The sequence below is a fragment of the Linepithema humile genome, chromosome 3 (assembly GCF_040581485.1).
Source record: "Linepithema humile isolate Giens D197 chromosome 3, Lhum_UNIL_v1.0, whole genome shotgun sequence".
NCBI classification, from domain to species: Eukaryota; Metazoa; Arthropoda; class Insecta; order Hymenoptera; family Formicidae; genus Linepithema; species Linepithema humile.
The window spans coordinates 2,777,954-2,792,465 of record NC_090130.1 but is presented as its reverse complement, the minus strand read 5'-3'; the positions used below and the strand labels follow the sequence as shown (position 1 = coordinate 2,792,465).

At 40.0% G+C, this 14,512-nt stretch overlaps 1 protein-coding gene and 1 long non-coding RNA gene across 3 annotated transcripts in view; one reads left to right on the top strand and one right to left on the bottom strand.

The window, feature by feature from the left end:
- Nucleotides 1-14,512, top strand: part of mdy (midway) — an 82,991-nt gene that overhangs the window by 25,219 nt on the left and 43,260 nt on the right. The window contains exons 4-5 of the mRNA XM_012374159.2: nt 6,904-6,956; nt 13,194-13,302. Of these exons, the coding sequence (XP_012229582.1) occupies nt 6,904-6,956; nt 13,194-13,302 (162 nt within the window). The remainder of the gene's footprint in view (nt 1-6,903; nt 6,957-13,193; nt 13,303-14,512) is intronic.
- Nucleotides 7,975-14,512, bottom strand: part of LOC105676360 (uncharacterized) — a 205,804-nt gene continuing 199,266 nt past the window's right edge. For both annotated transcript variants that reach the window (XR_010889286.1, XR_001101376.2), the window contains one exon: nt 7,975-8,031. This is a non-coding gene — a long non-coding RNA (uncharacterized lncRNA). The remainder of the gene's footprint in view (nt 8,032-14,512) is intronic.

The window sequence follows — 14,512 nt, the reverse complement described above, 5'->3', positions numbered from 1 at the left end:
TAATCCTCGGTTTCTATTGGAAGATTGACGAATATTGGCGACAGAGATCCCAATAGATAGGATATGAAAAATTCAACTTCCCGGAAATCGCAGAGAGATTGCGGAAAGCGAGAAGTAAATAGAACTTCGTAATTTCTGTGCAGACCCGTTTTCCTCGTGCAGAAATTTTGTAAAATAACAAATTAAAGGACTGGATTAAAAATAGACATTGGAATTATCTATTTCATTTCGTCGACACATTTGTTTAAGTCATGTACAATTAGAAATTGTTGGAAGATTCCGTGCTAATAGCATCAAAGTCAAATGCTGCCGTGAAAAATTAAGAACATTATGAGTTTCTTTCACGACGATAATAAGATCTAGAAATAAAAGGTTTGGAAGACGTCATTCTGCCGCAATCGTTTCAGAATCGCGTTTATAAATCTCTTCTGTGTGTGGCCCGAGGACGAAAACAGAGTAGCGCTGGTTAAAGCTCGCGAAAGCTCCCGTTCGAGCGGCGCGGACCCACTCCTGGATTAAGGAGGTATAAAGAAAGATAGAGTGGAAAAAGGACTCGTCGGCGAAGGGGTGGGGAGTGGAGGCAAGTGAAAAGAAAGAGCGAGAGGAAGGCGGTGCCGTGTATACACGTATATCTATATACAGAGTCCGTTGAAGTCGGAAGACGAGGTATGAAAAGACGAGGTATGAAAAGAGGCGATTTTCCGTCCGCGGTTTACGTTGTCTTTTTATTGCCGGTAGCAGCAGCAGTGCCGTCGCCGTCGGCGTCACCACCGCCACCGCCGCCGCCGCCGCCGCCGCTGCCGCCGCCGCCGCCGTCGCCCGGAAAGGGGCGAGAGAACTGTCGAGAGTGGCCCGAACCACGCGCGTCGAGTGCTAATTACGAATAATTATGAGTGCTAATTAAGGTCTTCCTTTGCCATGCCAACGTATGATTACGCGTCAACGTGCGACAACACGCGCGCTTTTATGTATATCTAGCGTAAAACCTCGTCCTGACGCTGAGATGTAAAAATGATCGGTTTAAAGGTTGCTAAAAAACTGTTTAAAACGTTGAATTGAATATTTTGTACGCGATGCGATATACGTATATATATATATATATATATATATACAAACAATTATTTTCTTACACACGATTTGTACACTTCGATTTTTATCGTTTCTAGATTACAATTTTTTTATTATATTTGAATTTCCATACGAATGAGATAAAGGCAAGAAGAGACTGGAGGTTAATAAAGCGGAAGTAATATCGATTCAGCGAAAGAAATAGCTGCGACAATCTTCGCGTTAACTTTAATTACTGTATCAGTGAGGCGGGTTGAAAATGCGACAATAAGACGCGCCGCTCCGCCCGCCGGGCGTTTATCAAACTTTCCTGAGACGCGTCGAAAGAATGTCGCCAACTCGATGTCAGAATCTAATTAAGGTCCGCCGCACTGGGATTTGATCTCTCTCTCTCATCTCCGCAATCTCAGGCGACGAGCTTTCGCGAGCCGCACCGTGTAACCAGGCGTCCTCTCGTCCGACATGGCGACTCTGCAGCCGCCCGAGACGTTGCGGAAGATAGGAGAGACTCGCCATGGAAAAAGTAAAAGTCTTAATTAGCGGCTGAGATCGGAGAGATGCTCGAGGATGGAGGTCGATTACCCTCGGGCCCGTGGATGCCGGTGCACACTCGCTGTCACTGTCTATCTCACAGTGACATTCGCGACATTGCGCTCTTCTTCGGTTTCTTTTTTCCGCTTTTTCTTTTTCTCTTCCTGATGAGACCTCGGAAAAATTTCATCCCGTTAACACGATGGCCTCATCGTTATACGGCAAATTACCACAATCCGTTAAGGCACCTCTTTCATTCTTGCGATATATATATGCGGCGCAAAGGTATTTTCTTTTATTTGCTTTCAGATTCGTTTTTGGCACGTCCGCGGTCGCGAGAGAGATATCCGTTGTGATTTATTTACTAGGCAGATAAATATTTTAGAATATTCAGAAGTTTATTAGACTAATATGGTGGCGTTTTCATCATTGCTCGTTATTAATTAAATACGTTAAAGTTATTTTCATTTCTATACATTTTTATGAATATAATTGATAGAATTTGAATTATTTAATTCTTGTAAATGTAACATATAAAACTTTTAAAGATAATATTTACTTGTTAAGCCATTAGGAACTACTACTTATATAAATATGAAAAGTTTGTTTTTACTTTACAAACATTCAAACAGTTATCTGAGTTACTTTCAACGCGGGTGGCAGTTTTGAACGTACAGCAACAAAGAAGTTGTGATAAATGAAAAGTAAATTTTTTTCCAGCAGTATTTTTCGATGCAAGGTAAAAATAACGTATCTATTCTCGTGAAAAAAATTTTTCTTCAATAATTTTGGTTTACTTTTATCCTAAATCTTATGATATATTGCATGGCAAACACTAAGAATAAACAAGCGTAGCACCAAACAACCCGAAATATTTCATCGATTTTCCGGGCTGACGTTTGCTCGCGTTTGTGCAATAAAACGCACTCGGACGCCGGCCGCGCTACGTCGGCATCGACGTGTCATTTTAACGGCGGGCCGTCCGTCGCTCATAAATCCAGCCCGTACTCGTCGTGAAACAAACCGTCGCTCGAGTGAAACATTGTTTTCGGGACATCAAATGTAGTTTAAGGAGATCAAAGAAAAAATGCATACGCCCGTGACGAAATTACGCGACACAATCGCCGCGGCTCGGTTTGCTACGCGCGATTTGCCCGTCGCCCATTAACCCTTCCTCCCTGCCGCCCGCGTCAGAGCCCATTTTTTCTCGCTTAATTCCTCTCGGACGAAGCGAGCTCTGAGGGCTTTCGCGATCATACCCCGCGGTCGGCGTGAAAAAACCGGGCGAATTTCCACGACGAAAAGGGTTCCATTAATATCTATTAGCGAGCCGTGCTCGACATCGGCCGGATTTATACACTCCCCCCTTTCGTTTCCCACCCCGCCACCTTCTCTTTCACTCCAAATCCCTCCTCGAACTTCCTAGCCGCCGACGTATCACCGAAGGAGAGAAAAAAGAGAACGAACGATGGGAAAGCCGGATGTATTTTGAAATATGATACGTCGTTTGTTTTCATTAATTAACGCCAATGCTGGAGTGCCAGACGCCGAAACTGATACGTTTTCGCGATTATCAATATTCCGGCAACGGAGCGACCCCTCGTGTTCACCATCAACGGTTTTCACTTTCGCGCCCGTATTCCACCGCGTTCCGTTACAAGGAAGGCGAGACCGATTTCCTTCGCCTGGCAGCGTTTTTCAGGTTCTGTCTTTAGATTTTTGGGCATAGATTAATTAAGTAAAGTTTGCAAGTTACAAAAAGTGTAATTTAATTAAAAAATTTGCCGATAACGAGTCTTTTGAAATCGCTTCTATTGAGAAAAGATCGCGTAATTTTAAGAAATGTGTGTTCAAGATATTCACTTTTATAATTTTTTTCATTTTTGTAAATATTTTGTAACGCTATACATACAAAATTTTACTTGCTGCAGTATAAATTCATCAATGTTACAATTATTAGCAAACGAATTTGCAGTTGAAGCCGATTATGTCTGCGTCCGCCGCGGCACAGTTCAGATTTTTAATCTGTGCTTAACTTATCTTCATTAATCCTCTTTCCTTTTTTTTTAGTCGCGTATTTCAAACGTTACGTAAATAGAAAACACCATCGAGGTAGTTTCATCGTCCCGTCTTATTCACCGGTTGGGCCAAAGGGATTGTTTTCGTCGCTTTATTTCAATCCTCTTATCAAAGCGGTCGTGCTTCCAATTTTCCCGACGCTTTCATGCACTTTGAACGATGTGTTTAATTCACCGAATAAACGCCTTCGCACTTTTTTTTCCCGCGCTCGTAATTTGCCCGATAAAGCGGGCCTACGAAGCGCCTGTGTCGGGGCCGAAAAGCAACGGTTGACTCGTGAAGCGTATTCGAATTCAAAAGGCTCGTAATTAGTCGACGTGAGCATGTTGTAACAATTGTCGCTTGATCCACGTCCATTACGCTCCGAAATGGGCTGATCTCAAATTTCTTTCTGATCGAAACGTCCGACTATAAAGCCCGAAAAACGAATGAAAATTGTCATAATGGAGAGAAAAGTGGAAAAGTGTTGTGCGCGCAAAAATAAACGATTACGTACATATCGAAATTAATTAACGTTTATTATTATTTTTTTTTCATATTACGTTTCGATAATATTATATTTTCCACGAGCGATCATTTTTCACATCACATTTGTTATCGCGGAATAATACAACGGCGGAATACATTGACACTGATGTAAATTTCATTCACGTAGGCAACAAGCATGCGGAATTGATAATCCTCTTGCGCAGCATTTGTTCTCGTAAATCAAGTTAACATAGAAATTCGTCGGGGAAACTGTGAAAACATTCATCAAGCTGTAAAGTGATAATAGCGCCATTATCGGAGTTCACAAAATAGCAAAGTCTCGAATGAGCTTTCTGTCAATCGTTCAACTGGGTTTGAAAGGATACAAAAGCTGCGCTCGATTCATCGTAACATGTTATAATGGGCCTGCAATTATTTTACGGTAAACACCATCTGTATTTGTCCGTTTCGTTTACTAAATATTCTATCAATCGTAAGAGTGACTTGACTTTCTGACAGAATAACAGAGAGGGGACGAAGTTTACATGGCATGGAAATTACTGTAGAGCCTCTAATTGTGACTAATGTGTTCTTAATTGCCTGCTTTACATTTTGCACGTGCCAGCGTGCGACTTCTTTTCTTTGTTAGCGGAAATTAATTTGGGATTAGCATACCGGGACTCAGCGCAATGTTCACGCACTTAATAACGGTTGGCGGATGAAAAAATACTAGCGTACGATCGTTACAGTAACATATGATATTCGCGTGTAGCTGAATACAAGTGATTATGCGGAACGTGTTCGACTTATACCTTGTAATAACGGTTTTCGAGAAGATTTTCTAAAATTACACGGTTTGTTATGTAAAACACGATTGCTTCTGTGATATAGACATTTAAATTAAAAGGCGCAAACAACACTGATGTAAAAAATATTTGCATTAAGAATCCATAATTTTAAAACATACTTTTAAAGAAGAATATATCGGTGCTTTATTAAAGCAGAAACTATTTTCATAATCCTAGATTTCACTGTTGTACAAAATAAGAATTGTGTATTGCCCCAGCAGTATATTAATGTTTCCTCGCCATTGAAAGGATTAGATATCCCAGTAAAGCAATGCATATTCAAGGCTTTCACTAAGTTGTCATAATTCCTACTAAAATTTTTGACGCCGCAGGCGCATGCATTTCCGGATCTTCGCGCGGCTTTCTGCGACGTGATACTTCCGCGGTTCCCAATTCCGCGAGTTTGCTTATCATCCGGTTGCATCTCTTAAACTTATTTAAGTTCCGCCCATATTTTATCCCAGAAACGGACGATGCCTCGAAGAATACGACGAGCCACTCGCGGTGAAATTTTACCGACTATAGCGACCGCGTTTGTGTGGCCCATCTACGCCGAAAAGCCGTCGTAATCTTTGAAAGTGTCCGAGCGTCCTCGATTCTGAAAACGATGCGGGGGAACGATAAGAGAAACGGCGTGAAATAAAAGCGAAATTTTGTGTTCCGTCAAATCCCGCCGGGTTAGGATCGATCCTCGAATAATCTCGCTCGGGCGTAATTTCGTATACGATACCGAATCCGATTTAATATCGAACGCGGCTCTTCGCTTACAAGTGCGAAGTGCATAATCGGATATCCCGTCTCTACAGGTATATACTACGATCAATTAATACGATCTTTCTCCATCATCCTTTTCCACGTATAGATTAAGATTATTCTGTTCCGCGATTAAGATTATTTCCGTTTCGATTCCCGTTTCCAACTTCTAAAATTTTGATAAAATTTTTTATTTCCTGCAATCCTCTCGCGAATTTGTAGATAGTCCGTATTGAACATTGAATAGTATTGAACTTTTTTCATCTCAAGACTAGAAACAGATAACAATAGATTTTACTGTAAAAGAATTTATTTAGCAAATTTCTTATGGGCGTTATTTAATTGTCAGTTGCGACGAATAGTGATTTTCCAATAAATTCACACAGACAAAAAAATTTGTTAAAATATCTCTCATTGTCATTCCATCAATAAATCGTTAAAATCACAACGACGGTTCTGTAACTCGCGTCCTGAAATTTTCGGAATGCGATGGTTTTTTCCGCATAGTAATGCGCGGCTGCAGCCGAACGCAATTTCACGGACAACTCTGCGATAAAAATTGAGACGAATAATCGATTATGAAACACATTGATTCCCGTTCTTATTCGGCAGATAGAGTTCGAACCGAGGACGATATTGTTTTCAGCGAGCTCCGGGCGAGCGTCGGGGCTCGGCGTACGCAGCGCGCAATCGTACTTCCGCTTTATATCGAGTGCTATTTTGGATGATTTATCGACGAGGCGCTTTCGTCGCTGCTAGCTCGATATCGGCTTCCTCGCTTTTTTTTTTCGTGTCCTCCCTACCGAGCGCTTGGAGAGCGACGCTCTCGATCACCGGCAGCGTTTATCCTCGCTGCGCAGCCTTCGCCACACTCGCCTCGTCCTCCCGTTTGCTCCTCTCCTCTTCCTTCCCTTTCTCTCCGCTCTCTGTACCGTCGCTCCGAGTGACAAGCTCTTGTCACTTCCTCTCTGCAGCCCCCGCTCGGCTGCGATCGGTCGACTGCACATTTCGACGTTCGGCCAATTTTAAAAAGAGGGAAGAGGAGAGAGAAGCAGCGGGAGGAAGAGAACGAAAGGGGAACGACAAATTCGCGGAAAGGGAGGGACGTAAAGCTGTATGATCGATAAACGACCCTTGCGTTTTGTTTGTTTTGCAGATTCTACCGTGCCGGTAGCCCTTTGTCTGCTGATCGAGAAAGGACTGTCTGTGGTGAGTGAATTTTTCTTCCAAATATTTTGGTATACATATGTATAAGGGGCGTGCGAGCGGAAAGTGAGCAAATCCAATATCCGGGTAATCGACTGAACGATAGTCGCGCGATACCGCAACTCGTTCGACAAGGGAGGCGTTACATTGTAATTTATTGCCCCTAATAGCGTCGACGCTTTCGCATTGTATCGATTGGAAATAAAAGAATTGGCGAGGCTGTATCAGTAACAGCTTTGTACAATTTCGCGTGCGATTAATTTATTCGTTCTCTTTATACAGCCAACGCGAAATATACACTGTAATTGTTTGCATATTTTTATTAATGCATTCTGATAAAGTGTTTTATGCAAAACAATGCGGCGTATGTATATCTTGAAGAGCACTTTAAAGGGTAAAAGGACGAAAAAGGGATATTAAAGGGGGAAAAAACGCTGTATCCGAGAAAAAAGCAATTTTCTCCTATAATGCTTATCTGATTTATGATATTTTAAAAAATGTGCGGTTCACTTTGCTTTATATTTTATGTAGCGCAGAATTATAAAGCCAACGAAGTTTGATAATAAATAAGCAAACGCTTCCTGTTAAAGTCCACGTTCCGGGAATAAATGCTTCGAGTTTCATTATCTGAAACCCTAGATGATCAAGAGCGGGAAAGAAAATTCTCGCCTCGAAGAGAAGTTACTCGCGTCTGTGTGTACTTTTTCGCTTCTTGCAGTACCCGTGGCGAGCACTGAAGAGTAACCAAAAATAAAGAGAAATACACAAAGTCAAAGAGAAATAAACACGGGGAACCGAGAGACACATCGCGCGCTTTTCACTTCTGACTGACCGCTCCTTTTTTTCTTTATTTTTAGTTTTTTATAGAGAGTCGGAGAACTAAACTAATAATGATATGGGGGAACTCGCGGCGAGGAATTTTTTACAACTGTGGGAAAAAGCACAGAAACACTATCACGGGAGACGTTTGTTACGTTTTTACCTTTCTTCGAGCTCTCGCTCCGTTCTTTGCATCGATGAATTCTGTCGAGTCCATCTGTGTGAAGTATTCTGTAGCGTTACGTTGCCGTTCGCCGTTCTGCAACAATAAAAAGTTTTTATTTCACAAACTATTCTGATTTTCTTTGATGAGGCATACATTTTCAGATTATTTGTTTCATTACATTTTCGTGTATTTTGGTATAATATTTAAAGCATGCCTTATTCAGTTTGGATATTCTTATAGAAATTTGTATAGTCTTATTTATTAGTAAACTACTTCGATAAGAATATAAAATTAATTTGATTAAAATCCCGTAAAATTCTCTACATTGCAAATACGCTCATCAAAAATAGATAGGTTGAGCGTTGAAGCGACACATTTGCGCAATAATGACGTCATCAAGCATCACGGTCCGATAATAATACCTTTTACTGTCCTCTTGGGGACATTACGCCGTAATGTCTGGGAATACCACTTAAAGCCAGTATAGCGCAGAGCCGTAACTTGGCTAAAGTTTGCGGACAAATCAATTCGATCGGTTTGACGATCCCGCGGCCGCCGGCCGGCAGATAAGGGCAGCGATATTTTTCCCGGTGCCGACGGTGAAAGTCGACGCGTACAGTGCCATATATAGTGCTTTATCTGCACCGATAATGCCGGCGGACGGCAGCGGGGTTTTAACGTTGAATCTCTCACACGTTCTCTTATCGCCGTGTCGTAAAGGTGATGGTCGTTCGGAGGAAACGCTCGCGATTACCGTAGCAGCGTGAAATCGTCGATCTTCGCTATCGTCACGAATTAGCGACGCTTTAACAGACCCGATTGACTGTGCGTTATTGCGTGTTTCCTTATTGACGAACGTGGTCGCCAGTTACCTCCCGCGCTTGCAAATGCGTTATATAACACAGCAACATCGGCGAAGTTATCGAGAATCGATTGAAAAATGCCGCGAATCAAGTAACAAGTGGACAAACGTGTAAATATTCGATTGTTCCGTAAACATATTCAGCAAAATTACAACGTCAGAAACAGGAAAATGCCGAGTTAGCAATAATTAATTAGCTACAGCATAATCATTTATATTTGTATTAATATCATGCGGAGTACAGCAATATTTGTATAGCATCGCGCATACAAATTACTTAGTCCGACGCATAATCAGCTCGATACAATCCACGATGTCTGTTCAAGCGACGAACTCAATTTGCCGACTTCCTTTTCTGGATATGGAACCCCGTTGTTGGCAAACGCGCATCGACGCATACAATAATTGCCAGTCGTTGATTAATCGCCGGTTGCTAATCGACTAATAATTCGGCTAATGACGAACGCATAATTACAACGTTGTATGAATAATTCGGTCGACGTGGGGCGCACTCTCGTATGAATAATATATAGCAAATTAATACTGAGAACTAACATCGCGCGCGAATAACTTATATCCAGGTTTCTACATGCGTTTCGTGACCATTTACGCGATGGCGCTTACATTCAGATGAAATTGTCAGGTTTTATTATGCGAGCCGTTCGTGCAATTCATCTCGTTCAATAATTTAATGCGCAGCTATCTGATGGCGCGGAAAACTTATCAGCCACGTTTGTTTACGAGCTGCATTTTTTAACCGCCATGTCAACCAACACAATGATATGCGGCGTGCTGCTAGTAAAGATATGATGACGATTTGTATGATAAATTTGTCCATTTTCAGAATGTAGCAACCTTTATTCAGCATTTACGCTTTTCGCTTATGTTTAGCGAATAAATAACACGAACAAATATTCTCCGTATAATTGTAATAAAATAATTTTTATTTATCAATTCAACCAAATAATATATTGCGATATTGTAATAATATTACGTAGTAATATTAATGATTTATAAATCTGTTTTAATAATTTCAATATAGCTTAACTCACGGTTGAATTTTTATCGACTTTTAGCAAAATTTTCATGATTATTTGAAGTTTTGCCTGTCGCATATTTGGACGCGCGTTGATATTTCCTTGTCATTAATTTTGCCGTCACGATAATTTTCCCCGTGCGGTATTAAATTTGCTTTGGACATGATCAAAAGAATGCTAGAATTGTATTAATTTTCTATGCATGAACATACCGCGCGCATCGTGTAAAACGGTTAGGCATGCACGTCGGACTTCGTATCAAATTCATGGTATTCTTTTGTGTGCCATAATTGGGTCAAAAGTTCCGTAAATATTTGACCGGGCAGAAAACATTATGCTTTCTGTTTCGCCTGCCTGCCATGTGAATACCGAATGATTTCTAAATTGCGACTAGGCTAGCTTTCAACTGTCTGACATCGTTTGCTTGCTGCGCATTTTTTCAATTTCATTCTTTTGACGCACATGTCCAAAATATGGCTATCAATTTCGCTTAAATTCTTGGTCGTTACATTCCAGAGCTAAATAACTTTTTATTAAAAACTTATGTGTTATTGCCTGTAACTAGTTCGAGTATTGTAAATCGCGAACCTCTTTAATCTCCCACGCGGACCTCGTAGCTCATTAATTACTGCGGGATTCGGCAGACAACGCGCTTTCGACGAAGGAATTTCTTCTTAACGATCCTCTGAAGATCTCGCGCATTCTTTACCGACGGAGTTTCGAGGGAACTGTAAAACTGCATTCTTTATGAAATCCACCCTTAGCCTTTAAGGGGTAATTACTTCAGGTACAAAACTTGGCGAAGTGCGAGGGCGCAAACGAGCAGTGCCGTTGTTTTTGCCAGCCGGGACTGCAGCGCGCTACGCAGCAGCGAAATATTTTCCGGACGGGCGAATGTTTCTCACCGCGAACATCGGCGTTTGTTTCCGCGCTATAATAACTCGTCGGTGATAAATCACGCTCATGCGATACTTTGTCAAACGCGCCCGACAGCGCGTTTAAATAATTAACCTTTTGTCCCGGACGGGTGTGTAATTTTTTATTGAATCCTATAACAGACGCGGCCAACTGTGCGATTTCACGAGTGAAATACTGTGATTCAATTTTGTGATTGCTGTGACGACGAGCGTGATTTATACGCTTCTTTATAACGCACTTTGTTCTGGTAATTAATCTCGTAGTAATCTCACGTTTTGAATATTCGCAGTAATTTCATTCAAGCCTCCGTCCTTTGTAACTGCGCCCTTTGCTAGGATAATGCCTCTTTAAGCGCCGCACACATTTGGATTAGATACAAAAGTAATTTTAAACGAAAATACATCTGTACATGATATTGCACATAAATTTTGTCATAAACAATTAGGTATTTGTTATATATTTTTGCTTTTGTAGAATTAGGTATTTGTTGTATATTTTTGCTTTATAAGATTATGAAAATATATAATTAATTTGCGGTGAAATGCTTAAATTCTATCAAACAATCCTGCAGAACGTAACAAAATACGCAAGTTTAAATAATCCACTGTCATTATAATGTTTAACTTTTCGTAAATTTGCAAAAAACCTGGCAATTTTTCGTTGTTTCCGCACGTTATATTCCGCTCGTAATATTTCCGCTGTTTTTTATCGCATTTATTTGCATCGGAACTTATTGAATAAATCTTTTACAATTGTATGTACGAAACGCTTTCGATACATTACGCGTGTGGTAATTTACACACATCAGACTTCTATAGATTTTCTGAGCATTTAACTGAGCATGTCGGATGCGCAAACAGAGAAAAATTACTGTTTGCTAGACGAAATACAAGATTATAAATATATCAGCGCAGAATCCATTTAACCATAATTTTCCGCTATTTCCACGCGTTTCATAATATGTACGCTGTTTTTATCTCGTTTATTTTATTTATACCAAAACTTATCGAACGAATAATCTTTCACATTTATATGTACAAAACGTTTTATACGTCATATTATGTCATAAATGTCATAAATAGTATTTTTACATTTACGATTATAAATAATTGTTTTAGCTTTGCTATCCATTTTAACTTGGCTTCTTCTAAACGAGTATCTTTATTTCTGTAGCAAAGAGTAAGAATAATTTACATAAGTGATTTATTTAATTTAAGTAGAATCTTAATGTATTATGTTTAACTTTTTCTACAAAAGGCGTATACATAAGTGTGTCATCTAAAACACGCTTGTTGCTTGTTGTCATGCAGTGGCTGTCGTCTTAATTGGTATTATGTTATTCAAACATACCCCGTGTCCTTACGTCAGGCGTGTCGGCTCTTTACGACTGTTTCGCGTTTTAATGTTGCCACATTCAAAGGATTAATTTTACTTTTCTAATTAAACTACTATATCTCATTATTCAATTATGCGAAATAAATTATTTACATAGTACCTCTAAAAGCATTAAAATAAAATGTTTCAATCTACTATATAATTTTTTTAGCGTAAAAGCATTGATGATTAGGATCTAGGATGATTATATCCTGAGTAATCTCGATCTAAGGCGGAGCCGGCCGACGAGGCAGGTAATCACGTGTTTTGCGACTGCAAAGCATATGAAGCGATAAAATTACTGCTGATTAGCTGATTGTGGTAGCGTAGTTACTCAACAACTGACACGCGTCTCGTATGTTGCGTTTATTCATAAATAGTGCGCGCACGCATCGTTGTTCAGTGAAAAATTGATGTAGTGACATGAGCTAAAAATGAATCTTCAGTTGCTCTGCATTCCATAAATACTTATGCTTAATGCATCCCTTTTTATCATAACACGTATATCTGTATATAAAGTATAAAGCGATAAATTATAAAATACAGAAAAAGATCTTATTTGACAATTATAAAATACTTATTTTTTTTATAAATAATATTCATGCTTAGTTCATACTTAATTAGAGAAAATTGAATTATTTTATTAGAAGGAATAATAAATTTAGCGAGCTACTGGCTGCGCGGAAAAGCGCGGAAATATGAATGCACTAAATTTAATAACAAACTTCGAAGCGACGCGGTAATTTCCTTCTTTTAATACTCGCCCTTCACTCGCGCTCCGAAAAGTGTGGCAGCTTTATCTCGAATAACGCGAAAAATATGTCTATTTAGCAAATTACATTTTGCTCAATTCCCCATTCTTATTAGAGAAAGAGTCTCTATGTGGCAGAGTATTTATTTGAAAATTACACAGAAAATTGTACTTATGTGAGACTTGCTTCCATAGCACTGTCTGTCATTTCAGCTCTCTTCCGTCGCTACTTTCGCGTTCGTGAGTTCGTGTGCCGCGCGCGCTGTGTGCAGCCGCTTCCCGTCGTAACTTGTATCTTTATTTTGTGCCGCAGGATATCATAGCTCATGGCTCGGGTATGGTGTTCCACGTCATAAACCTCGTCGTGATGGTGCTGATGCCGATGGTGGTCATCCACGTGAAGGATTCCGGATTCAGTCTGGGTAAGCGCCATTTTACGTATCGTTTCACTCGCGAATTTCGCGTGCACCACACGATATTACTTACGTGCCAGCGCGGCGGTCGGGGATCGATTGGGGGTAACATACGGATACGTATGTAAGTAATGCTCTCGAGTTACCTTGCCTCGCGATTCGAATAATACCACCGTTGCCGTGCACGCGGCCAAGTGTGAGTTTATGTAGTTGTTAACCGTGCGATGCGAAATCGTTTGGGTATTCACCAGACTTGCTTATCGCGCGAATCCGTTTTTTTTTTCTTATGACATACAATTAATTTCTAATCCGTTTGTACACGCCATGTTTCTTTATTGCACAGTATCTGTATATGTTCGCGAACATGTAAGATTATTATTCATGAAAGTGTTAACAAAAGTGAGCAAAAGCTTCAAGCTTTATTATACAGAGTTGATTTTGTCAAACAGCACTTTTTTTTTTAATTGCACAGCAGTGTTAGTTATTTTTTTATTATTAAATTGCCATTGTTTTTAATTGGAAATTTATATATATATATGTTTTTTTTCTTATATAAGAAATTCAAACGCGTTGATTGTTAAATTATAAAATAATTGATTTTTAACTGTCCGCTATTTCTATATCCATTTTACAATGTCATATTTGTTCTCGGTGAAGAGCATGCTATCGTATCAAAAACTCTATTTAAATGCAATATGTATGGTCATTCGGGCAAATCAATGCAGCGGAGAGAGTGCCGCAAAGAGTCGTAGAGTTCACATGCAAATGCAATTACTTGGTGCTCTTTTTTTATCTACAGCTTCACGAGCTCGCGTTATAGCCTGCATATTAAGGGAGAGATGGTTTTATATCAGACATTTTAATTCTGAAGTTTTCTATTGAGAGCGCGAAGTAGTCCGCGTGGAACCCCATTAGAACGCGCGTCATCAATTAAATCTGAGATCTAATCTTAACATTTATTCTTTTTCCTCGGATTGCGTGTCATAGCCTCTTCTTGTTCGAAGAAAAGCAATTAAAACGTAACTAGGTTTGCGAGCGCCAAAGCAGCGCGCGCTTGTCTAATTAAAAGAATTTAAATTAATTCTCATGGAGCAGACGCACCCCGTGAGCGAGCGATCGATTCAATAGGTGTATTGTCGCGCGCGACGATCTAATTTACTTTTTCAATCTGAATGACGAATTATCGCAAAGAAAAGTCGGAACTTTTCATGGAAAATCA